The sequence below is a fragment of the Crocodylus porosus genome, unplaced genomic scaffold (genome assembly GCF_001723895.1).
Source record: "Crocodylus porosus isolate Cpor-Errol unplaced genomic scaffold, CroPor_comp1, whole genome shotgun sequence".
Classification (NCBI taxonomy): Eukaryota; Metazoa; Chordata; order Crocodylia; family Crocodylidae; genus Crocodylus; species Crocodylus porosus.
This window is the reverse complement of record NW_017728910.1, coordinates 23,325,360-23,346,834: the sequence shown is the minus strand read 5'-3', so window position 1 is coordinate 23,346,834 and position 21,475 is coordinate 23,325,360. Positions and strand designations below refer to the sequence as shown.

Sequence of the window (21,475 nt, the reverse complement as noted above, 5' to 3'; positions counted from 1 at the left end):
GGTAACCCTGTCTCAGGGGTCTGCAGGGCCAGTAAGGCAGGGCCACTGTCCCCCCTGCTCTGCGGGGTCTCCAGTGGTGACCCCGGCTCCGGTGCTGCCTGGCTCCCGCCCCCGAAGAGAGCTGGGCCTGGGATCGGGACCGGGATCGGGACTGCTCCCCGCGGGCTTGGTGCTAGCGGAGCAGGAAGCAGCTGCTGGCAAGTGGTGAGTGACGGGGCAGCTGTTTGCTCCCAGCCGCCCTCGCAGCAGCATTCAGAGCCACGCGGCATCCCGGCTGCCCCCCGGCAACGCCTGCCAAGGCCCTGCGTGGTGCTGCCAGGCCCCAAGGAGAAGCGTTGGCTGGGGGGCGGGGGGGCCAGGGTGCCTGGGCGCTCTGTCCAGCCTGGGGAAGGAACGAGCTCCACGGATCCATCAGGACTCCTGGGCTCTTCCAGCGCCCCGGGGGATTCCCATGGTCCTGAGCACCTGCAGCTCCAGCTGAAGCTAGTGGGAGGAGGGGTGCTGAGCTGCATGGGAAAGCAGGCCCTGGCACCAAGCTGGGCAAGACAGGACACCAGCGCCGGATGCTGGACCTGTTGGTTAGACTGGGCCCTGCCCAGGCCAGGCCGGACCCACACGTCCCGGAGTGCGATTCCTCAGCACAGAGAGAAGAGGCCCCTCCCGGAGGGTTAGAAATGACCTGCGACCCTCCAGCGCCGGCCCTCCAGCGCCTGGGACCCCCCTGCGGCGGGGCACGGAGACCCTGGTGCAGTCCCCGCTCCCCGGGACCTGCCCTGCCTGCGGCTGCCGACTGCAGCGAGCACCTGGCTTCCCCCGGAGCGGTGGAGGGGACCGGCACCACGTGGCATGCCAGCCCCGGGTGGCCACGGCCAGATGAGGCCCCATCTGCAGCCCCCGCTCTGGCTGCCGAGCTGCGGGGTTGCGGTGCCCGCGGGCACCGGGCTCGGAGCTGCCGGGCCGCCTGCACCCGGCGCGCCTGGGAGAGCGTCGAGAAGCCCCCGAGGCACCCCGCGGTGGCGTGGTTGTGGGGCAGCCCCCCAAGATGCTGCCTGCCTGGCAGGGTCTGGGTGCCCCTCGGCATGGTACCGGCAGAGCAGCCGATCCGAGAGGAAGCCGCCCGCACGGCCCAGCACCCAGCACGGCGTCACCCGCCTGCCCCTTGCCCCTGGGGTGGGGGCAGCAGGGGGACGGGATTGCAATGCCGCCTCGCCCGCGGCTCTCGCTCCCACCCCTCCCCCCGTGCACCTGCCCCTGCCCGTCTCCAGCATTTCCCCCACGGCGTCTGCTCCGACTTCCGAGCGCCCGCCGACAGCCCAGGGCCGGCACTGCGCTGCGGGATGGGGGGTCCAGCCCTGCGGCTCGCCTCGCTCTGGGCCGTCGCCCTGGCGGGTAAGGAGAGGGGCGCCGGGGTGCCAGCTGGGGGGGGTCGCAGAGTCTGCGGCTGCCGGTGGCTTTGCGCTGATCCCGGAGGGAGCCGAGCCCCGTGGAGCCCCCGAGCTGGCGGGACCCCGGGAAGGGCCTTCCCTGGCAGGGGGGCGACAGGCTTGGGGTGACCAGCCGCCCCCGCCCCTTGCAGGACAGCGGGGCTCCCTGCCCCAGGCCCGGGACGTGTGTTCTGGGGGCGGTGGCAGGAGCACGAGGCTGGGGCCAGGACCCCTGCCCCCTCGCCCCCCACCCCCACCCCACCCCGGGACCCGGGGGCGAGCCCCCCGCGCGCTCACAGGGCCGCGCACCCACAGGCGGCTTGTGCGTGAACCAGGAGGAGCGGCTCATCAACTACCTCTTCAACGAGAGGGGCTACAACAAGGACGTGCGCCCCGTCGCCTCCACAGACCAGGCCGTCGACCTCTACGTTGCCCTGACGCTCTCCAACCTCGTCTCGCTGGTGCGTGGCGGGGACCCCCCGGGCACGGGGCGGCCAGGACCCACCCCGCGGGGCAGCTCAGGGGCCTCCCGGGACTTCTCTCGCCTCACCCTGGGCCTCATCCTGCCCTGAAAGGCCCAGCTGGGTCCTCAGCCCCTGCCCAGACCAGGTCCCAGGAGCTGAGGGAGGAAGCTGCACTGCACCGTGCCCCCGGGAGATGCAGCACCGCTGCGGGGGGCCGGGGGCCCAGGCTCCACCTCATTGCTGCCTGCTGTCCTTACAGAAAGAAGCCGACGAGACCCTCACCACCAATGTCTGGATTGAGCACGTGAGTGGGGTCAGGCTCCCTGGGGCAGATTTTGGGGTGGGGAGGGCTCACTCTCAGCCCTTGCCCATCCCCCTGCCCCCGGTGCCTGCTTGCTGCAGCACTCCTGTCCCCCAGAAGCCACGGCAGCCTCCCCGCGGCTCCCCTGGCCCCTCGAGCCTGGCGCCCGAGGCACAGGAGGCCAAAGGTGCCTCCTCCGGGCAGAGCCTACCCCCGATCCCTCTGCTGTGCCAGTCAGTCTGGGCAGAGGTGGCTCCGGGTGCGCGCCGGTTCCCATCCGAACCGGTGTCCCGGGCTTCTCGCAGAGCTGGATGGATCTCCGGCTGCAGTGGAACACGTCGGAGTTTGACGACATCCAGATCCTCCGGCTCCCCCCGGACATGTTGTGGCTGCCCGAGATCTTCTTGGAGAACAAGTGAGCCCACGGGGGCCGGGCCGTGGCGGTACCCGTCACTAGCACGGCACGAGCTCTGAGCTGGCTGCCCTAGTCAGCGATGCCCGTGAGGCGGGGATGCCCCAACCCACTCGGCGTCCCTCCGGTGGGGAGAGGGGTGGGGGGACAGGGCCCTGTGCTGGCTGGAGCCGTGCACGGAGCTGTCAGCAATGCCCTCCCCGGATTCCTGCATTTCGGTCTCCATCGCGGTACTCACGGCCACGAGCTGGTGGGAACGTGCATCCCACGGGCCTTTGGCACCTTCACGCCCTCCTCAAGCTGAGGACGGGGCTGCTGCTCACTCAGCAGAGCCCAAGCCCCGAGGAGGCTGCCCCATTGCTCTGGTGCCGGCAAAGCTTTCCTTGGGGTACCCCGGCACGGGGCCAGTACAGCAGTGGCGGGGGAGAATCGGGGCCCTCTCGACTGCCACGGCTGGCGGCGCTCACCCTGGGGCACGCTCTGCTTGCGCAGCAATGACGGCACCTTCCAGATCGCGTACTACTGCAACGTGCTGGTGTACAGCACGGGCGACATGTACTGGCTGCCGCCCGCCATCTTCCACAGCGCCTGCCCCATCAACGTCAAGTTCTTCCCCTACGACTGGCAGAACTGCAGCCTGAAGTTCAGGTGCGGACGGGGTCACTCGCCACCGCGGCCTAGAAGAGGGGAGGCCGAGAGGGGCGCGGGACCTCCCCGCTAACAGACCTCCATGAAGAGGAGGAGGAGGACAAGCTGTTCTCTGCGGCCCTGGCGGGAGGACAAGGAGAATTAAGGACAAGAGGAAATGGGTTTGATGGGCAAGGACACAGGCTGGAGACGTCCCAAGGGTGGGTGTGGTGGGATATCCTTGGCCGGAGGCTTTTCAGGACAAGCGTCTGTCAGGGCTGGTCCGGGTGCTGCAGGCTAGACGGCCTCCTGAGGTCCCTTCCAGCCGTACGCGCCCACACAGCGTGGCCCCAGCAGCCTGGGATCCGTTCCCATGCCCCGGGCTGGCCAGTGCGGCCCCATTACCGGCCCCAGAGCCCTCAAGCCCTCTGAAGTCAGGTGGGAAGACAGCCACGTGCATCTCCCTTGGAGCAGTCCCTATCGATGTCAGGGGGCTGAGGCCAGGCTCCCCGTCACCCAGGGTGGCCGTGACACCTGGGGCGGGCACTGGGTACCAGGCAGAGGCTGAGGCCTCCAGCCGGGGTGGGCTGGCTCACCTCAGCCCCAGACACCGACCCCTGGGTAGAGATGACCTCCACCCAAGGCCCCACGTGCCCGCCGGGCCCAGAGCCTGGTCTTCTGGCTCCTGCACCCGGAGCTGAGGAGGGGTGCCGGGCAGGCACCGGCTGGCATGTACTCACCCGCCTCTCTCCGGGGCAGATCCCTCATGTACAACGCCAAGGAGATCAACATGCACCTGCGGCAAGAGTTCGATAAAACCACCAATAAATCCTTCCAAACGGAGTGGGTCGAGATTGACCGCGCGGCCTTCACCGGTAAAGAGTGCCCTCCAGCCCCAGGCTGGTCTCGTGACGGGCGTGTGCCGTGCCCCTGAGGCCACAGCATTAGCGCCAGGCCGTCTCCTCGCAGCCTTCGGCCAGGCCGGCGTCCAGGGTGGTGGGCGGCCCGTTCCAGGCCAGCGAGGGGGTGCCAGGCGGCTGCAAAGCCCGGGGTGATGCCCGTCCCTGCTCCCCTCTCCCACAGAGAACGGGGAGTGGGAGATCATCCACAAGCCGGCCCGCAAGAACATCGACCCGAACTTCACGCCCGACAGCAACGCCTACCAGGACATCACCTTCTACCTCATCATCAAGCGCAAGCCGCTCTTCTACATCATCAACATCGTCATGCCCTGCGTCCTCATCGCCTTCCTGGCCATCCTCGTCTTCTACCTGCCAGCCGACAGTGAGCGCGGGACCCCCACCCCTCGGGCCCACACTGAGGGGGGGTCCCCTTCCTCACCACCGCGGTTGAGGTGCTCCAGCACACAGTCACGCGCGGGAGGGGTCCCCCCATAGCCGAGCCAAGCGCAGGATCCCAGGGTGCCCTCCCACGCGCAGTGAGATGGGATCCCCCCAGTCCCGCATGTGGGGAACAAGGCATCCCTCTGCCCCGAGGAGGTACCGGACCCTGGTCCCCTGCCCACGGCGATGGCAAGGCTGGCTCTGCTGACCACAGGCGCCCAGCCGGGCAGGGGGAGCCCCCCGCACTCGCTGCTGGGGTTGGCCTGCTGGCTGCCCCCTCCGTGGAGCTGGACTGCCCAGCGAGGGAGCAAGCGGAGGCATTGCTATGTGCCAGGGGACGGGAGGAGTGGGGGGCACTCCTTAGAGCTGGGGCAGGAGGGGCGGCACCCTGAGAGCTCTGCTTTTCCAGGCGGGGAGAAGATGACCATGGTTATCTCCGTCCTGCTTGCCCAGTCCGTCTTCCTGCTGCTGATCTCCCAGCGCCTGCCTGCCACCTCCCTGGCTGTCCCCCTCATCGGCAAGTGAGTCTCCAGCTGCCCCCGTGCATGCCCCCAGGGCCGGGGGGTAGACGGTTTCTGCTGGGTGGGTGGGACATGCCCCGTGTGATGGGGACCCCCAGCCAGTTCCGGTCTGCAGGGCTCTTCCTGCAGAGAAGTGGGGGGAGCGCGGCCCCCAAGGGCATAGCTCTGCCCCGTGGTCCCCTGGCAGAGCCCAGGCTCCTGGCTGAGTGCCAGGCTCTGCCTACAGGTACCTGCTTTTCATCATGCTGCTGGTGACAGCGGTGGTGGTGACCTGCGTGGTGGTGCTCAACATCCACTTCCGGACGCCCAGCACCCATGTCATGTCTGCCTGGACCAAGGAGGTGAGCAGGATGGGGGCAAAGGGGGCTCTGGCGGGATGCAGGCCTGGGTCCCCGGCCTTCGGGCCAGCATGCTCCATCTCCCTCAGCTCGTGCCGAGAGCCAGCTGAGACTGGAGCTGCAGGACCGGTCTGCGTGGCTCTGACCCTCCGTATGGCATGGCCTGGGATGGCTGAGCCTTGACAGCGGGGTGGTGACCTGGGATAAATGCTGCAGGGCTGGTGAGATCTCCTGGCCCCCCGGCACGCGGCAGGGCAGGCAGGCCCCCTTTAGCTGGGCCAGCCCCAGCCGAGGGCAGCACCTCCACCCCAGCGACACTACAGGCCCAGGCACCGAGCTCTGGCATCAGCATCACCCCCAAGTCACGGGTGTCAAGGAAGAAAGTGGGGGGGAGTCCAGCCCTTTCCCCAGCCCCAGCCTCCTCCTGCCCCCCAGGTTTTCCTGGAGACCCTGCCCCGCCTGCTGCACATGTCGAGGCCAGCCGAGAGCGAGCCCGACCCGCGCCAGGGGCTGCTGATCCGCCGCAGCAGCTCCGTGGGCTACATCGTCAAGGCGGAGGAGTACTTCAGCATCAAGGCACGCAGCGAGCTTATGTTTGAGAAGCAGTCAGAGCGGCACGGGCTGGCCAGCCGTGCCACCCCCGCACGTGAGTGCCCCTGCCCCTGCCCCTGCCAGGGACCGGGGGGCAGGGGAGCAGCTGGATGGCACCCTTGGGAGATGCAGGGCAAGGCCGTGCAGGGACCATGCAGCAGGCAGCAGCCCCTGTGCCACGTGACCCTGGCCCCCGTCCAAGCAGCCCCATAGGACCGGGACCCTGCCCACGAAGCTGCCATGCCCGCTTCTCCCAGCCGCCTGCTCTCAGCTCACGGCTCCCCTCCTCCTCCCGCCCGCACAGCAGGGCCGACCCCCCTGAGCACGGGTGACACGCAGGAGCAGCTGTATGGCGAGCTGCAGCCGGCGATCGAGGGGGCCAACTTCATCGTGGAGTACACGAGGGAGAAGAACGCCTACAACGAGGTAGGTGGGGGGCAGGGGGCAGTCCCAGCCCCCTGGGCGCCCAGAACAAGGCCCAGCCCCCGTCCCTGCACCACACCCACAGCCCTGCTTCCAGCCTGACCCGGGGTGGGCATGGCGGGGCTGGAGCCCCTAGAGACGCCCCCTCCCTGCCCCTGTCCCCCCAGCTGGCTCTGGCTGGCACCGTGTTGGCAACTGCAGCAGAGACACGAGGGCAGGAGCAGGGCCAGGGCTGCCCCCTGCCCCCATCAGAGCGGGCAGCCGCGGGGACTGCCCCGCAGGGGACCGGTAGCTCCGCAGACCAGCCTGCCACGGAGGAGCCCGGGCTGCCCCTGCTATAGGGGAGGGGTGGAGGGTGGCAGTCCCCAGGGCTCTTGGCTGTGCCGCCTTGCCCAGCCCCCTCCATCCTCTCTTCCTCCTCACTCTGCCTGTTCCTCACCCCTTCGGCCTCCCTGGCTCTGGCTGGCCACCCCCGGGACCCCCATCCCGACGGGCCCCTCCCACGCTACAGGAGAAGGACAACTGGAACCGCGTGGCCCGGACGGTTGACCGGCTCTGCCTGTTCCTGGTGACGCCGGTGATGGTCCTGGGGACCCTGTGGATCTTCCTGATGGGCATCTACAACCACCCGCCACCGCTGCCCTTCGCCGGGGACCCCTTCAACTACCGCACGGAGAACCGCCGCTACATCTAGGGGCTGCTGGGGCACTGCCACCCACCCAGGGCAGCGGGGCCCTGCCCACCCCCCTTTCTAAGTTATTTCTGCTTTTCTCGTCTTGTCCCGGATGATAAAATAAAGCTCTGGGCCTGGGCTGGCTAGTCTGTGGGGCTGTGTCGAGCGCCAAGTCTTGGCAGTGTGGAGAGGAGGCGATGTCTCTGCCCCCCAGCTGCCAACCTCCAGGCCCTGCCCTGCTGTGTCCTGCTGCTCTGCCCTCCCCCTGGCTGGGGCTGGAGCAGAGGTGCAGAGCGGGGATGGCGAGGGGCAGGAGGGTGAGGCCCCCGTACCCCAAGGCGCAAACCCCGCTCGGCCCATGCTGTCATGCCGCTGCCTCTGACCATCCGCGCAGCAGCTGTTGCCCCCTTCGACATCAGCATCTTGAGAGCTTCTGGCACGAGCCAGCTGCTGGAAACATGAGAGGTGGCACCAGACAAGCAGCTGCTCTCCCCAGCCCCCAGTGAGCCATGCTGTGGTCCTGGCAGGGGACCCTGGGGCAGGGCCAGCCCTGGTCCTCACCCGCCTGGGGGTCCAGTGCACTAAGCCATGGGGCCCAGCCCTCCCCTGGGAACGTGGCTCTGCTCTATTCGTGTCCCGCTCTGCAAGGTTTCTCCTGGCATCCACCATAACTTCCCTGTCGAGTAGTCAGTCACAAGCTGCCCTGTGCCCTGTACCCCCCGGGACCCTGCAGACAGGTCTCAAGCCCCCTCCTGGCCCCTGCACATAAGCACCCCCCCAGCTGCGACCCACACGCCGCTCCCTTCCAGCCCTTCTTTGCAAACCAGCTTCTGCTTTGTGGACACATGTGCTCCTTTCCCTAAGCAGGATAGAAAGCAGCGGCATAACTATGGTCACCTCCATCCAGGCAGGGGGGCTCCGGGGGCACATGCACGTGCAAGGCACTGTGACTGCATGCACACAGATGCTCCTGCCCACAGCAGGGACCCATCTCTGGTACCCAAGGACTAGCTGCCGATGCCTGAGCTAAAGGAGCAGCTAGGAGGAGACAGGAGCTGTTCTCAGCGTTTACTGCTGCCCCTTGCTGGGTCCAATGCACCGAGGGTGGCACGTGGCGGCAGGGGGCACAGACAGACCTGCAGTACCCGAGCCAGGCACCCGCTGTGCAGCAGGGCTGGTGGTCCCTATCTTGTCCCCAGGGGCACCCCACCCTGTCTGCTCTCCGGGACTCTGCTCCCAGGGCAAGCCACCGAGTGCCCCATGCCCTGCTCCTTGGGGTGCATGGAGATGGACCTGCCCTGCCCCCAGTGACTGGGGGCTGGGGGCAGGATCCCATTGGAAACCCCCTTGGAGGGCTCCAGGGTCCGTTCAGGGCTGGGGGGTGAGACGTCAGTGCCAGCTGCCACCTGGTCACTGGAGAGGGGCTGAGACCTGCATGCTCAGCCCTTGCCAGACCCATGTGGCAGCCCTGGGGCAGGGAGGAGGGTGCCCAGAGCCGCTGAGCGAGGCAGCTCCTTTGCTGAGCCCGGGCTCCAAGCCCTCCCTGCCCAAGCCACCTCACCCCTGCCGCCTTCCAGGACGGACCCCGCGCCCCCCAGTGCCGGACACCGCCTGGGCCCCACCGCCTCACGGACCCCTGCCCTGCCAGCCAAAGCCAGCCTGGGCCCCAGGCTGCATCGCTAAGGCCCCAGAGCCCTGCTGTCAGCCCAGCCCAGCCCAGGGCCCCACCAGGGAAGGCCGCAGGGAGGGGCTGGGCCAGGGGATATTTTTAAGGGGGGCTACAGCCAACAGGGGAGCAAGGCCAGACAGGAAGCACAGGGTCCCGTTTCACGGACAGCTGATGCTGCTCGAGCCGGTTTGCAAACCGCAGGCAGGCGGCCGCGCTTCCCTCGGCCCCCGGCGCAGCCAGGGATGGAGGGGTCCTGCCCGCCCCGCCTCAGGCTCCGGGGGCTCTGCCCCCGGCCTCCGCCCCAGCCCCCAGGTGTGCACACGAGGCGTTGACCCCGTAGCTGCTGAAAGCGCCACCTGGCATCCTGGCAGATCAGAAACGGGGCAGCGGCCCGTACGCGTGGGGCGGGCTGGGCTGGGCAACCCCCCGAAGCCATGCGGCCCTCTCAGTCATAGGGCTGAGCCCTGCCTCTGCCTGGATTTACTTGGGGGGTGGGGGCAGGACCCCCAGTTTGGTTGTCAGGGTGGGGAGCCCACAGGTCTGAGGCAGCACAACACACACACGCGCGCGCGCACAAGTCACCCCGAAAAGCGCCCCTCCAATAGCCAAGCCCAGGAAGCTGCTGCTCCCCACGACTGAGCGAGGGCCCTGCTGGCATCCTCCGGGCTCTCCCAGCAGCCCTGCCGGCCCCTTGGCTCTCCAGTCTTTGCTGACCGGTGGCTCTGGCTATCACAGCCAGGACCCAGGGGCCCGGGAGCCCTCCAGGCACAGCACAAGCTGGGGAGGCCCTGGCACAAGAGCCCACGTCCAGGGGGAGGCAGGCATTGCTGGGATGCTGGGGGCGCAGCAGGCTCAGACAGGGGCAGCCTGTCTCTCGTCCCTGCTGTGGGCACTTCACCAGCCTCTCTCGGGTGCTGTGGCAGGACATGTCTGGAAGGGACATCTCCCCTGCCCCAGCCGGGCCTGGCCCTGTCCCTGGCCCATGACCCCACCCCACATTGTCATTTGAGAGACGCTTGGCCCCGGGGAGGAGAACAGCTGACAATGCCGTGGCTGGACAGCTGGGCATTGTGCCGGGGAGGCGGGGCACGAGCCAGCCCAAAATAAACCTCCTGAGTGCACACCAGCCACTGTCCCGGGACACAGGCTGCTGCACCATGCGCTGCGTGGCTCTGCTCGTGGCCCTGGGCTCCCTCGCAGGTAGGCACTGCCCAGCTGGCAGGGGCGGAGGGGGGCTGGGGGCAAGGGGCAGCCCTGGCTGGGCGGCATGAGCTGGGCAATCAGACAGGGCAGGGCAGGCACCCCTTGGCTGTGACACAGGGCCAGCTCCTCTGCCCCCATTCCTTCTCGGGGCTCCGCAGCCCTTCTGGCTGGAGGGTACCACAATGCCTTCCCTGCAACCTGCCCCCTCTCCAGCCCCAGGGGTGCAGCAGAGCCCACCACGGGCTCACCATCCCTCGCTTGTTCCCATAGATAAGTGCAGCCCCCAGCACAGCCGACCAGGCTGGAGCTACAGGCACAGCCCAGAGAGCAGCTCTGGGCCTGGCGTGTAGGGGTGGCCATGCGTTTAACCCTACCGGAGGTAGCACACCGTCTAGCACACCGCACCAGCCTGGCCAGTGAGCTGGGACTGCTCTCCTCGTTCTGCTTGCAGCGTGCAAGAGCCCGAGACCACGGCACAATCATTGCCAGGCGCTGTTGTAACCAGGGGCCAGCTGCTGAGCCTGTCTGTTAGCAGGGGCTCTGAGCAGGAAGCACACACGCCACACACACAGTGAGCTCACACATGCATGCACGTACATACATGTATGCATATGCATATATAGATACAAATGCTGAGCTCACACACACCCGTGCACATGCACCCTGTGAGCTCACACACATGCATACATACACATGCACCCCCCATGAGCTCACACTTACACACACACCCTGTGAGCTAGCATACACACACACGCACACACTGTGATCTCACACACACACTCATGCACACGCCCTCTGAGATCACACACACACACCATGATTTCATACTCAGACATGCACACACCTGCCATGACATGTGTTTACATACACACCCACATGCACACTTTCCCCATGAGCTCGCACACGTGCACGCACATGCACGTACACGCACATATACACAAGTTGAGCTCATACACACACACTGTGTGCTTGCTCTGTCTCTCACTCACACACATACACGCACACTCACACTCACACAAGGGCACAGGCTGAGCTCTGCCAGCCTCCTGCTGTCTGGTCTAACACACTTCGCACTTCCCAGTGAGCAGCGACAGTTTTGCTAATTAAAGCCATGTGGGCACGTGGGGCCTCTCCAGCAGCTTGTACAGCCTGTGGGGTGCCGTGTGGAGCCTGTTGGGCAGCTGCTGCATGATGATTATTTAAAATGAGGGGAAATAAAACCAAAATCATCCACGAGGGGACAACTGGTGCTGCCAGGGGGGTGCAGTTCTGGGTGAGAGGTGCCAGGCTGGCTCTTGGGCCCCCACTAGGCTGTTTGGCAGGAGCTAAGTAAAAGGCTGCCCCAGGGGAGGGGGCAGGCAGCCCAGCCTGGGGCTGCAGGGGAGTGCTGGGGGATGGCTAATGGCTCCCCTCCCTCTACCCTGTGCATCGCCAGCCGTGAGGGTCGTCCCCTGCTGCAACACACCAAAACACAGGCTTCCCTAAGCCAGCAGCAGGAGTAGGTTTTTATCTTCGGGCTTGGGCAACCTCAGCCTGCACGTGAGACGCTTTTGTTGCTGGTTCAAGTCCTGCTCGAGGGCTGAAATCAGGTCCCAATCCAACGGTGCCCCTGTGTGCAGCGAGCGTGCAGGGTCTCAGCCTATTTGGGGTGGGGAGGCAGATCCCGCGGCACAAAGCTCAGCGCGACCGCCTGTTAACCTGCCCTAGGAGGCCGGGGCATGGGCAAGGCCAGGTGGGGCCTCGTGGCTGAGCCCTGTGGAAGGGGCCAGGTGCAACGGGTGCTGGGGCCGTGGTGGTCCCGGCTGCCCCTGCTCTGGGCATACCCAGGCCTCTGCCCAGGGCTGGGAGGTGGCACCGTCCAGACAGCAAAGTGCGGGTAGGTGCCATAGCGGGCTGCCCAACCCTCTCCAGCAGGCGCAGGGACAAGCCACCCCACTCAGGCCCATGCCGCCCCCTTCTCAGGTGTCCTGGGCAGGAACCAGGAGGAACAGCTGCTCAATGACCTGATGGCCGACTACAACCGGAACCTGCGCCCGGCCCGGCGGGAGGAGGACATCATCGACGTCAGCCTCAAGCTCACGCTCACCAACCTCATCTCCCTGGTACGCGGAGCCACCCCGCCCCTTCCCACCGCACCGGGGTGTCCACGGCGGCACCAGGCAGGAGGGGGTTCAGAAGCCACGGGCTTTGCCCCTCCTGGCAGCACCGCCTAGGAGCAGAGATGCCAGAGGCCACGGACATTGATGCCAGCTGCAAGCCAAGGCAGGGCACCTGCAAAGGCCCCGGGCCTTGAGCAGGGACGGCCAGCGCCTGGCCCTTCCCCCTGCCCCTGCCCCAGGACAGGGCTCCCTGCCAGGCCAGCAGCCTGTGGCACGGGCTATGGGATGCTCTGTCCCAGCTGCCTGTGGTGACAATACCTGGCAAACCTGGCAGCTCCCACACTGGGCAGGCTGGGAGCAGGGCACGGCAGGTGCAAGGGAAGCAGTTGCCCCGGTTGCCATTTCAGGCACTGGCCTGGCTAGGCCTGCAGTGACCGGTAGGGGCTGGGACCCTGGGACGCCATCTAGGACCCCTGTCCTAGATGGACTGTCAGTGTGGAAGACCCAGGGATTGGGGAGAACAGGGATCTGTGCTGGACCCCCATGGGAGGGGCGGCATTGCCCTGGGCCCCCGTGCAGGCACGGCCATGGTTGGGGGGAGCGGGGCAGGGAGGCAACGCGGCCGCAATCCCACCGTCTTCCTTTGGCTTTTCCCCGGGTTCCAGAAGGAGCGGGAGGAGATGCTCACCACCAACATCTGGATCGAGATGGTAAGGCCCCCCACTCGTGAGCCAGGCCAGCCAGGCTACAGGCACGGCCACCAGGGCACCGCCCCCCCCCCGCTTCACCCTGGCCTGGAGGCAGAGGCCCGCACGGCCTGGCGCTGGTGCCCCGTGGGCTCTCGGACCACCAGGCACGGCACAGCCCAGCACAGAGGGCAGCTCAGGCTACTGGGCCCATCCCTGCAGCCGCCTGCCCTCTTCCCTAGTGCACATCCTAGAGCAGTCCTGGTGCAGCCCAGCTACCAGGCAGGGCGCACATCGGTGCCTGGGGGTCTTCCCCCCGAGGCAAGGCACCAGGTACCAGAGGGTGGACACTGGCTGACTCTACCGCCCCGCTTCCAGCAATGGCGTGATTACCGGCTGCAGTGGGACAAGGAGAAATACGACAACATCAGCCTCCTGCGGGTGCCCTCCACCATGGTGTGGCTGCCGGACATTGTCCTGGAGAACAAGTGGGTGCCCACAGGGTCAGGCTGGCAGCGATGCCAGGCAGCACAGGGGGCGGGGGTGATGTGGGGCAGGGCGGGTAGCTCAGTCCCATCTCCAATGAGTTGCAAGTGATGGGAGGCAGCAGAATCCCTCCCAGGAGCGGGGCCAGTTCACTCTGGCAGGGAGCAAGGGTGCGGGACACCCACCCCCATCCCATCACAGCTGGGGGTGCCCAGGGCTGGGGGGACCTAGCCAGTGGCCAGATGTGGGCACATCTGGAGGACCACTGGCCCCCCGAGGGCTGCTGTGAGGTCCTGGGGCAGTGCTGGGGGAGCTGCAGGCAGGGAGGGACAGCCCGGTCTGACCCCAGCCCTGCCCTGCAGCATCGACGGGACGTTCGAGATCACACTCTACACCAACGTGCTGCTAGGGCCCGACGGCAGCATCCAGTGGCTGCCGCCCGCCATCTACCGCAGCTCCTGCTCCATCTTCGTCACCTACTTCCCCTTCGACTGGCAGAACTGCTCCCTGGTGTTTCAGTGAGTGCAGCGGGTGGGGGGGAACGCTGCACCTTGGACCCAGAGGGACGGGGCAAGGTGCACCCGGCTTCACGCCCCCTCGAGATGCAACACGGAGCAGCCTGCGGGGCTGTTCGACCTGCCCTCCCCACCTCCCCGTTAGCTGTCAGTGGCCGTCACCTTGCGCGAGCCCTGGAGGCCTCTGAGCCGGGATCGGACGTGACCAAGCCCAAGAAGTTGCAGGACCGTGTCTACATCAGGGAGACGCTGCCATCACAGATGCTGGGCCGCAGAGCCCCTGGTGCAGACACGGGGCGGCCCGAACACACCCAGCCCCGAGGGTTGCTGGCACAGCAGCACGGGTTAAGGGGCACGACTGCCCACCCCCGAGCTGGCAGTGCTCTGCCGGCAGGACGCTACAGCGTTAGCGCAGCAGGCACAGGTACCCCCGGCTGCTCAGCTCCCCGTCTCAGAGACAGTCAGAGCACTGGGGGGGTGCGCTGCCAAGGCAGGGGGGGCGAGGCGAGGCATCTGTGCAGCAGGATGGGCCCAGAGAGGCTTTGCCGTTTGCCTGCTCTTCCCAGCAAGCCCTCATTCTCAGATGGGCGGCTGACCCGGGTGGTACATCCTGGGGCCAGTGACAAAGGCCCCCCCAGCCTGCCGGCACCCCACCCACAGTTGGTGGGAGGGAGATCCCATCAAGAGCCAGCACAGTCGGCTCCCTCTGCTTGACAGCGCACCCCGGAGCTGGGCCAGGCACGGGGAGGCGGACCCCCTGGGGGGCCCTGCCCTCCCCCAAGCCCACGGTGGAGATGAAGCTGCTCAGGTGCTGCTGCCCGGGGCCTGGCAGACCTGCAGCACAGCTCTGCCCTGCCCGCCTGCGCTGCTAATGCCCTGCCCGCTCCCCGCACCCCACACAGGTCCCAGACCTACAGCGCCAAGGAGATCAACCTGCTGCTGACGGTTGAAGGTGGGAAGACCCTCGAGTGGATCACGATTGATACCGAGGCCTTCACAGGTGCCACCCCCACCCCCTGGTCCCAGACACCCAGCCTGGCCCAAGCGTCCATCTGACGCCCATGCAGCCCGGCCAGCCAGACCCGCGGGGGCAGGCCAAGTCGGTTTTAAGCCAAGTGGCTTCAAGCTGAGGCAGGACGGGCTCGGATGGGGACTGGCAGCCCCGAAACGCCCTGCCTTGCTCCCATCCACTCCCATCGAGGCTCGCAGCTCTGAGCAGCACCAGTACTTCGTGGGTAGGGACGGGGACCTGGAATGGGGCAGCCTTCATGTCACGCATGGGTCTCATGCCCTCCCCGGGGAAACCGCGGCTCTGGCACTCCCCCTGAGGAAGCAAGCCAGTCTTGGACATGAGCCGCGTCCCTGCCATGCTCCAGCCCCCAGGTTAAGTGCGGTGCCCAGGGTAGAGGCAGCACCGAGCTGGTCCAGACCTTGTCCAGACAGCAGCCCCCCCCACTAAACCAGGGCCCCCAGAAGCAGCTCCATCCTGAGATTGAAGAAGCCAGGGCCCCCAGGCCAAAAAAGCTGTAGGGGGTCCCACAGCCAGACAACGCCAGGGTATTTATGCACGCAGAGGCCTCCTAACTCCTGCGTTCAGCTCTGCCCCCAACTACAGCCCCCAGTGCAGGGGGGGCAGCCCTGTCCCCAGGTGCTGGAGCTTGGACGTGCATGGTTGGGGCTGCCTGGGTTTCCAGGCTCACTGGGCCCCCGTGAACATGGCTCATGGGCCTGCCCCCCCCAGCTGCAGGTACCCCCCCGCGCGCCCGCCCGAGTTATTAGCGGTTCTCGCCGTTCCACGGGCATTCAAGGCATTTGTCAAGCAGCGAGAGGCGAGATTTGTTTTTCTAGCCCTCGTTTTCGGTCTCCCTGCCTTTAAATTGCTCCTAAAGCAAACAGTTACCGGGCGCTGATGGATTGGGGGAATGCAGCTGTCACGGGCAGGCGATGACGTTTTCCATCACATTTTAATTGCATATTGAAGGAACAAAACGCTTCTCGGGCCGCCAGATTTATTTTTTCATTACCAGGCCGAGCCCGAGCTCAAGACGGGGAAAATCCATCGCTCCCGCAGTCGACAGGGAAACAACGAGACTTAATAAGGCGTCACGCTCGGCTCACCCCTCCAGCAGGATGTAGTGGGGGTGGGCGGGGGGGATGCCCGACACCTTGCAGGCTCGAGCCCTGGGATGCCGGGCTTGCCCGAGACGACCGCTCCAAACGTGCCCAAGGCTGCACGTGCCAGAGGCTGCACGCTCCTGCGCGTTGCGGGGAGAGCGGCAGGTCCCCGTCTGCCTCCATGGGACGTCTCCTAGTTTGAAGCCCCCTCGCCAGGGCCAAGACCCTTGCCCAGGGTGTTCTGGCTGCCCTGGTCTTTACGGAGCTCTTCCCAGGGTCTGTTCCCCCGGGGGCACCACACAGCGAAGGGCAAGACGTGCTCAGCTGATCCTTGGCACTCACTAGGTTGTGCCTGGGCAGGACCCCCGGCTGGGGCCAGGACCAGGCTCTGACCCAACACCTGCGCCGATGCCTAAAGGGGGCTCCCTGGTGACCCCATCCGGAGGAAAGCAACCGTGACTCCTTAGACAAGGGAGGGTGTGGGGGGCAGAGCCCCACGAGAGCTCCCCCACGCCGCGGGCGGTCTCCGTTCTCACGGCCTCCCCTCCCAACAGAGAACGGGGAGTGGGTGATCAAGCACCGGCCGGCCAAGAAGCTGGTGAACGCGGGGCGCTTCACCCCCGATGACGTGGGCTACCAGCAAGTCGTCTTCTACCTCATCATCCAGCGCAAGCCGCTCTTCTACATCATCAACGTCATCGTGCCCTGCGTGCTCATCTCCTTCGTGGCCGTGCTCGTCTACTTTCTGCCCGCCAAGGGTAACGCTGTGGGACCGCGTGTGCCATAGGCGTGAAGGGGGCAGGCCGTGTGGCTGGGCAGAGGGAGGGAAGTGGGGGACAGCCACCGCTGGGAGACTGGCACCGCGGCCCACTGCCCCGTCACTTCCCCGTCACACGGGCTTGGGGACATCGAAGCCAGTGCCGTGGGAGCAGGCACCTCCCGGCTGCCGTGTCAGTCCCTAGGGCTTGGTGGGATCTCTCTGCATGGCCTCCCACTGCCCGTCCCAGGCCCGTCGGTGTCCAGGGCATGCCTAGGCAGAGCTAGGCCCTGTCCAGGTGCCCTGGGACTTCATGTCATGCGTCACTCTCCACATCCTGGCAGCGGGTGGGCAGAAGTGCACCGTCTCCATCAACGTCCTCCTGGCCCAGACCGTCTTCCTCTTCCTGATCGCTCAGAAAGTCCCCGAGACCTCCCAGGCAGTGCCGCTCATTGGGAAGTAAGTGCCTCCTCCCCTAGACCCGAGCCATGGGACAGCTGGCCACGCTGCCAGGCTCCCCTCGCTCCAGCCCAGGCTGCTGGCCGTAGCAAAGGGGGCAGAAGGAACAGCACCCCGAAGGCTGATGGCTGGCAGATAGCGCAGTCCTGCTCCCAGGGGAAGGGCTGGCCACAGCGTGGGGGGATTGTGGATGGGCTGGGGGCCCGTCACCCTCGTGTCAGGCATGGCAGGAAGGCAAGGGAGTCTTAGAGGCCAGGGGCTCCCTGGTCAGGCAGCTCCTAATCCTTCTGCGTCTTTCTGGCTCAAAGAAGGGGTAGATGCGCAGCCTCTCCGTCCCACTTGGCCCCCGCTGCTCTCTTGCCTCCTGGGCTGAGACAGCTGCTGCAAGCCAGGGGGTCTGGGGACCAGCTCCCAAGGTGTCCCCACGCCATTCCCAGGTACTTGACGTTTCTCATGGTGGTGACGGTCATCATTGTGGCCAACGCAGTCATCGTGCTCAATGTCTCTCTGAGGACCCCCAACACTCACTCCATGTCCACGAAGGTCCGCCAGGTAGGAGGGGCAGGGCAGAGCGGGACACCCTTGCCTGGCAGCGGTGATGCATTCACCTTCGGGATGGGGCTGTGGTGCATTTACTGTGGAAATACCACCACTTCGTAAAGCACGTGGAAACCAAGACACTCTGCACCCCCAAGTGGCACTCGCCCTCTCTCCAGGGGTGCAGCTGGGTGGAAGTGCTGGGGGAGGTTACATCATGGGCCTGATTCTGCTCTCATGAGCACCAGTGGGAGCCCCAGGCCTGGCCCATCGGCCCAGGCTTGGCACGGGGTGACGCTGCTGGTCCCCGCTGCGCCCCCAGCTCTTCCTGCGGCAGCTGCCGCGGCTCCTGCGGATGCACATGAGGCGGGATGAGGCGGGGGGTGCCCCCCCCGTGACGCGGCGCCGGAGCTCACTGGGGCTGATCGTGAAGGCGGACGAGTACGTGCTGTGGAAGGCCCGGACCGAGCTCCTCTTCGAGAAGCAGAAGGAGAGGGACGGGCTGATGAAGGCCGTTCTGGAGAAGATCGGTGAGCAAGCCTGGGGCAGGCGCCTAGGTCATACGAGCCCCATCCAAAGCACAGGATCCTGTCCCAGCAGCAGCGAGGGGCTCCTCGCAGCCGCCCAGGCAGGACCTGCTCGGGGAAGGTGCAGAGTCCAGGGCTTACAGGCCTGTCCCCAGCCCCACGGTCCCTGGTCACATCCACAGCCATCCCCACATCGGGGGAAGGGGTCTTCCCCCTCCCCATCCCAGTGTCACCGTGCAGGAGCCGGAGAACCGTGGATGCCAAACAAGATTCAGGCCCTAGTTCATGTCCGTGGTTCCCCCCTTTCTTACGACGTGTAATTGGGCAGCTCCAGGCACGCGCTTCCAGATTGGATTGACACTTCTCCGCATGCGAGAGGATCCCAGTCCAGGATGGGGGGGGGTTCCCAGCAAGGATGTCGCAGTGGGGCCCTGTTGGCACCGAGCCCCGTGGGTCAGGGCTGGGCCCATCTGGACCTCAGGGCAGCGCCCAGCTCAGCCCCCAACCATCACTTTGCTAAGGGCCAGCCACATTAGGCTGAGGCTTTCCCATGCCTCCTGGAGCCTCCTCTTCCTCGTCTCCAGGGAGCGGGCTGGAGAGTGGCTGCACCCAGGACCTCTGCAGCAGCCTGGTGCAGGCCGGTCCCGAGATCCGGGCCTGCGTGGATGCCTGCAACCACATCGCCAAGACCATCCAGGAGCAGAACGAGTTTGACAGCGTGAGTCTGTCCCCAGGAAGGGGAAGCTCCTGCGGGCTGAGGGGACCTGTCGGGGGAGCCCAGCGGGGCTCTGCATGCATCAGAGTCCAGACGAGCGGGAGGGGGAGGGAGAGAAGCAGGGAAGGGGCCCTGGCAGCGGAAGGGGACAGGAGTCTCATGGGGTCTGCTTACAGACGTCTCGGCCAAGGCGTCCCCAAGCCCAGCCCAGGCACTCCTGCCCCCACCCAGAGTCCGAGTGCTTGTGAGCAGATGAGAGCAGCCTCGGTGCTGCCTTCCCAGTCTGGGGCATGGGGAAAGGCAGCCCGGGCTGTCCAGCATAGGATGTGCTCATGCAGACACAGCTGTGACTCCGGAAACGGTTGGAGAGCAAAGCACATGGAGGGCAGGGGCTCAGTCTGGAGAGGAGAAGAGGGGTGCGACAGCATTTGTGGGGATGTATGTATGGGCCTGAAAGGCTTCAGGGGGTTGAGTTGGGGTCCTTGGGCTGGCAGGGAGCTGTGGGGGCTTTCAGGTTAAGCAAGGTCCCCATCCAGGATGCCCAGGGCCAGGGGGAGCATTTGCCCACAGCAGACCTGGACCTGGACCTTCTCCGGTACCTTTTGCTGCAGGAGAACGAAGAGTGGATCCTGGTGGGGAGGGTGATCGACCGCGTCTGCTTCCTGGTCATGGCTTCCCTCTTCGCGTGCAGCACCATCGGCATCTTCCTGATGGCCCATTTCAACCAGGCCCCTGCACAGCCCTTCCCGGGTGACCCCAAGAAATACCTGCCGAAGTGATCCCAGGACAGATGCTGCTGGGACTCGCGCTGGCTGCGGGAGGCCAAACCCTCCCTCCCAGGCAGGAAGCCCCTGGTTGAGCTGTTGTCACCCCAGAGTCTCTTCATCTGAGGGCTTCTGGTCCACATCGGGTTTGCTGCTGCCATCCCTGGCTCCCCCATGCATGAGCAAAGGACATTGAACCGAAGGGCTTCGTGCCTGGTGGTAGGGCTGCTGGGCGAGGAGCCTGACGCACCACTGAATGCCCACGTCTGGGGGGACGGGCTAGTGCCATCCCAGCTGGGGAGAGGACAGGGCACAGCAGGCATCCGTGCAAGCTCAGGGTGACAAGGCATGCGAGTAAACCCCATGCAGCTCTCATGCCTTCGTGCTGATTTTCTGGCAGCAGGGGGGAGTGCACGGGGAACAGAAAATGGGGCAAGAAGAGCAGGCACCTCTTAGGATTTCAGGCCCCAAGCACCAGAGCATGGGGGTAACTGCTGCTCAGAAGAGCTGCTTGCAGATCTCTTCCCTCTGCCCAGAGCTAGGGAGAGACCTGGCAGCAGTCCCCGCTGCAGAGCCCGTGGCAGACTCCAGCTACTGCTAACGGGGCACTGGGGGTGCCCACAGAGTTCACCTGCAACCCTTCCAAATGGCAGCCCGCAACCTGGTGCCCCAGCCCCACGCAGAGCTCCCGGCTGCCCATGCTACTGCCAGTCAGACCCCCCGTGCACCACATCTGCACACTCAGGCCCCAGCGTGCGCTGGCTGCTGTGCACACACTGGGAGCACGTACACGAGGCCACCGGCACCAGCTCCTTCAATTCCCGGCAATGGCTGCGCTGAGCCGACTCAGATCATCCTTCCCAGGCCATCCCCACTACCCAGGCACCAGCCTACGCTGCGGTCATACCCGAGCCTGCTCTGCTTCATCCCAGACCCAGTGGCCAAGACTCTACTCCCCTCCTGCTGCTACACGCGCATATATGCACATGCATGGGGGATGGAAAGATGAGCATGGCATGAGCCTGGGTGGTCACAGCTTTCCTGTTCCCCCTGCTGCAACCACCTCATCCCTGGAGTGAGGCCATGCTTGTTGGCAGGGCCAGGAGCCTCTGCCCACGTCTCCCTTTGCCAAGCTGCCAGGAGCGTCCCGGCGGCCTGGGGCGAGGCTGCGCTGGGGCGGCTGGAATAGCAGCAGAGGGATCGAAATAAAGCCCTGCTCTAATCCCCGTTGATCCAAGAGGTGGAGACGGGCTCCAGCCTTGGCTCCTAGGAAGGAGCGCAGGGGCCACGCTCACACTGCCGCAGGGGCAGAGCAAGGGGAGCGGGAGGGGGCTGGGGCCATGGACTGCGTAGATGATGTGTCCCAGGGGGGTTTCAGCCCAGTGCAGAGACAGGAGGAGGGGAAACGCCGCGGGGCACAAGCCCCCCCTCCCCCTCTCCAATCCGCTGCCTCTGGATCCCAAAAGCAAGCGCTTGACCCCTGCCCCAGCCCCTGCCATGGCAACCGCCGTGCACGGCACTGGAATCAGCTGCACAAATACCCCAGAGGGGCAGCTGGCAGGAACTGCCTGGGCCAGCTGCTGTCTGATTCACCTCTGGCCCCAGCGCCCAGCCTCGGGCCAGACCCGCCGAGGAGGGGGCAGCTGGGCTGCCAGCAGAGCCAGGCCGGATCCTGAGCAGTTACCATGGCGAGGGGGTGATGGAGCCATTGGGACTTAGTCCTTGGGCTTGAGCCGATGCGGGTCAGCTGTGGGGTCGCTGGCACCTGGTCACCCTGCCAGCAACATGACTGCTGGGCTCTGGGCTGGGTGGTACAGGACGTGGAA

At 66.1% G+C, this 21,475-nt stretch overlaps 2 protein-coding genes across 2 annotated transcripts; both read left to right on the top strand.

Annotated features, from left to right (window-relative positions):
* The first annotated feature begins 1,317 nt into the window (after window positions 1-1,317).
* On the top strand, window positions 1,318-7,224 carry CHRND (cholinergic receptor nicotinic delta subunit). Its single transcript, XM_019533134.1, has 12 exons — window positions 1,318-1,389; window positions 1,740-1,885; window positions 2,148-2,192; window positions 2,495-2,604; window positions 3,094-3,249; window positions 3,988-4,103; window positions 4,312-4,512; window positions 4,981-5,092; window positions 5,319-5,433; window positions 5,866-6,076; window positions 6,326-6,447; window positions 6,956-7,224. Exons 1-12 carry the CDS (start codon window positions 1,338-1,340, stop codon window positions 7,136-7,138), a joined length of 1,569 nt encoding a protein of 522 aa, XP_019388679.1. The 5' UTR covers window positions 1,318-1,337; the 3' UTR covers window positions 7,139-7,224.
* A 2,696-nt stretch (window positions 7,225-9,920) lies between these two features.
* CHRNG (cholinergic receptor nicotinic gamma subunit) lies at window positions 9,921-19,796 on the top strand. The gene is made up of 12 exons (XM_019533133.1): window positions 9,921-9,986; window positions 11,952-12,091; window positions 12,754-12,798; window positions 13,153-13,262; window positions 13,623-13,778; window positions 14,678-14,775; window positions 16,445-16,648; window positions 16,992-17,106; window positions 17,544-17,658; window positions 17,966-18,173; window positions 18,755-18,888; window positions 19,497-19,796. Exons 1-12 carry the CDS (start codon window positions 9,944-9,946, stop codon window positions 19,662-19,664), a joined length of 1,536 nt encoding a protein of 511 aa, XP_019388678.1. The 5' UTR covers window positions 9,921-9,943; the 3' UTR covers window positions 19,665-19,796.
* The last annotated feature ends 1,679 nt before the right edge of the window (window positions 19,797-21,475 follow it).

Bases quoted from the DNA above. Each gene is read 5' to 3' on its own strand.
- CHRND (XM_019533134.1), top strand. From the start codon at position 1,338: ATGGGGGGTCCAGCCCTGCGGCTCGCCTCGCTCTGGGCCGTCGCCCTG. The intron at 3,250-3,987 runs GTGCGGACGGGG...TCTCCGGGGCAG, and splicing joins AACTGCAGCCTGAAGTTCAG to ATCCCTCATGTACAACGCCA. The intron at 6,077-6,325 runs GTGAGTGCCCCT...CCGCCCGCACAG, and splicing joins CAGCCGTGCCACCCCCGCAC to CAGGGCCGACCCCCCTGAGC.
- CHRNG (XM_019533133.1), top strand. From the start codon at position 9,944: ATGCGCTGCGTGGCTCTGCTCGTGGCCCTGGGCTCCCTCGCAG. The intron at 14,776-16,444 runs GTGCCACCCCCA...CCCTCCCAACAG, and splicing joins TGATACCGAGGCCTTCACAG to AGAACGGGGAGTGGGTGATC. The intron at 18,174-18,754 runs GTGAGCAAGCCT...CCTCGTCTCCAG, and splicing joins GGCCGTTCTGGAGAAGATCG to GGAGCGGGCTGGAGAGTGGC.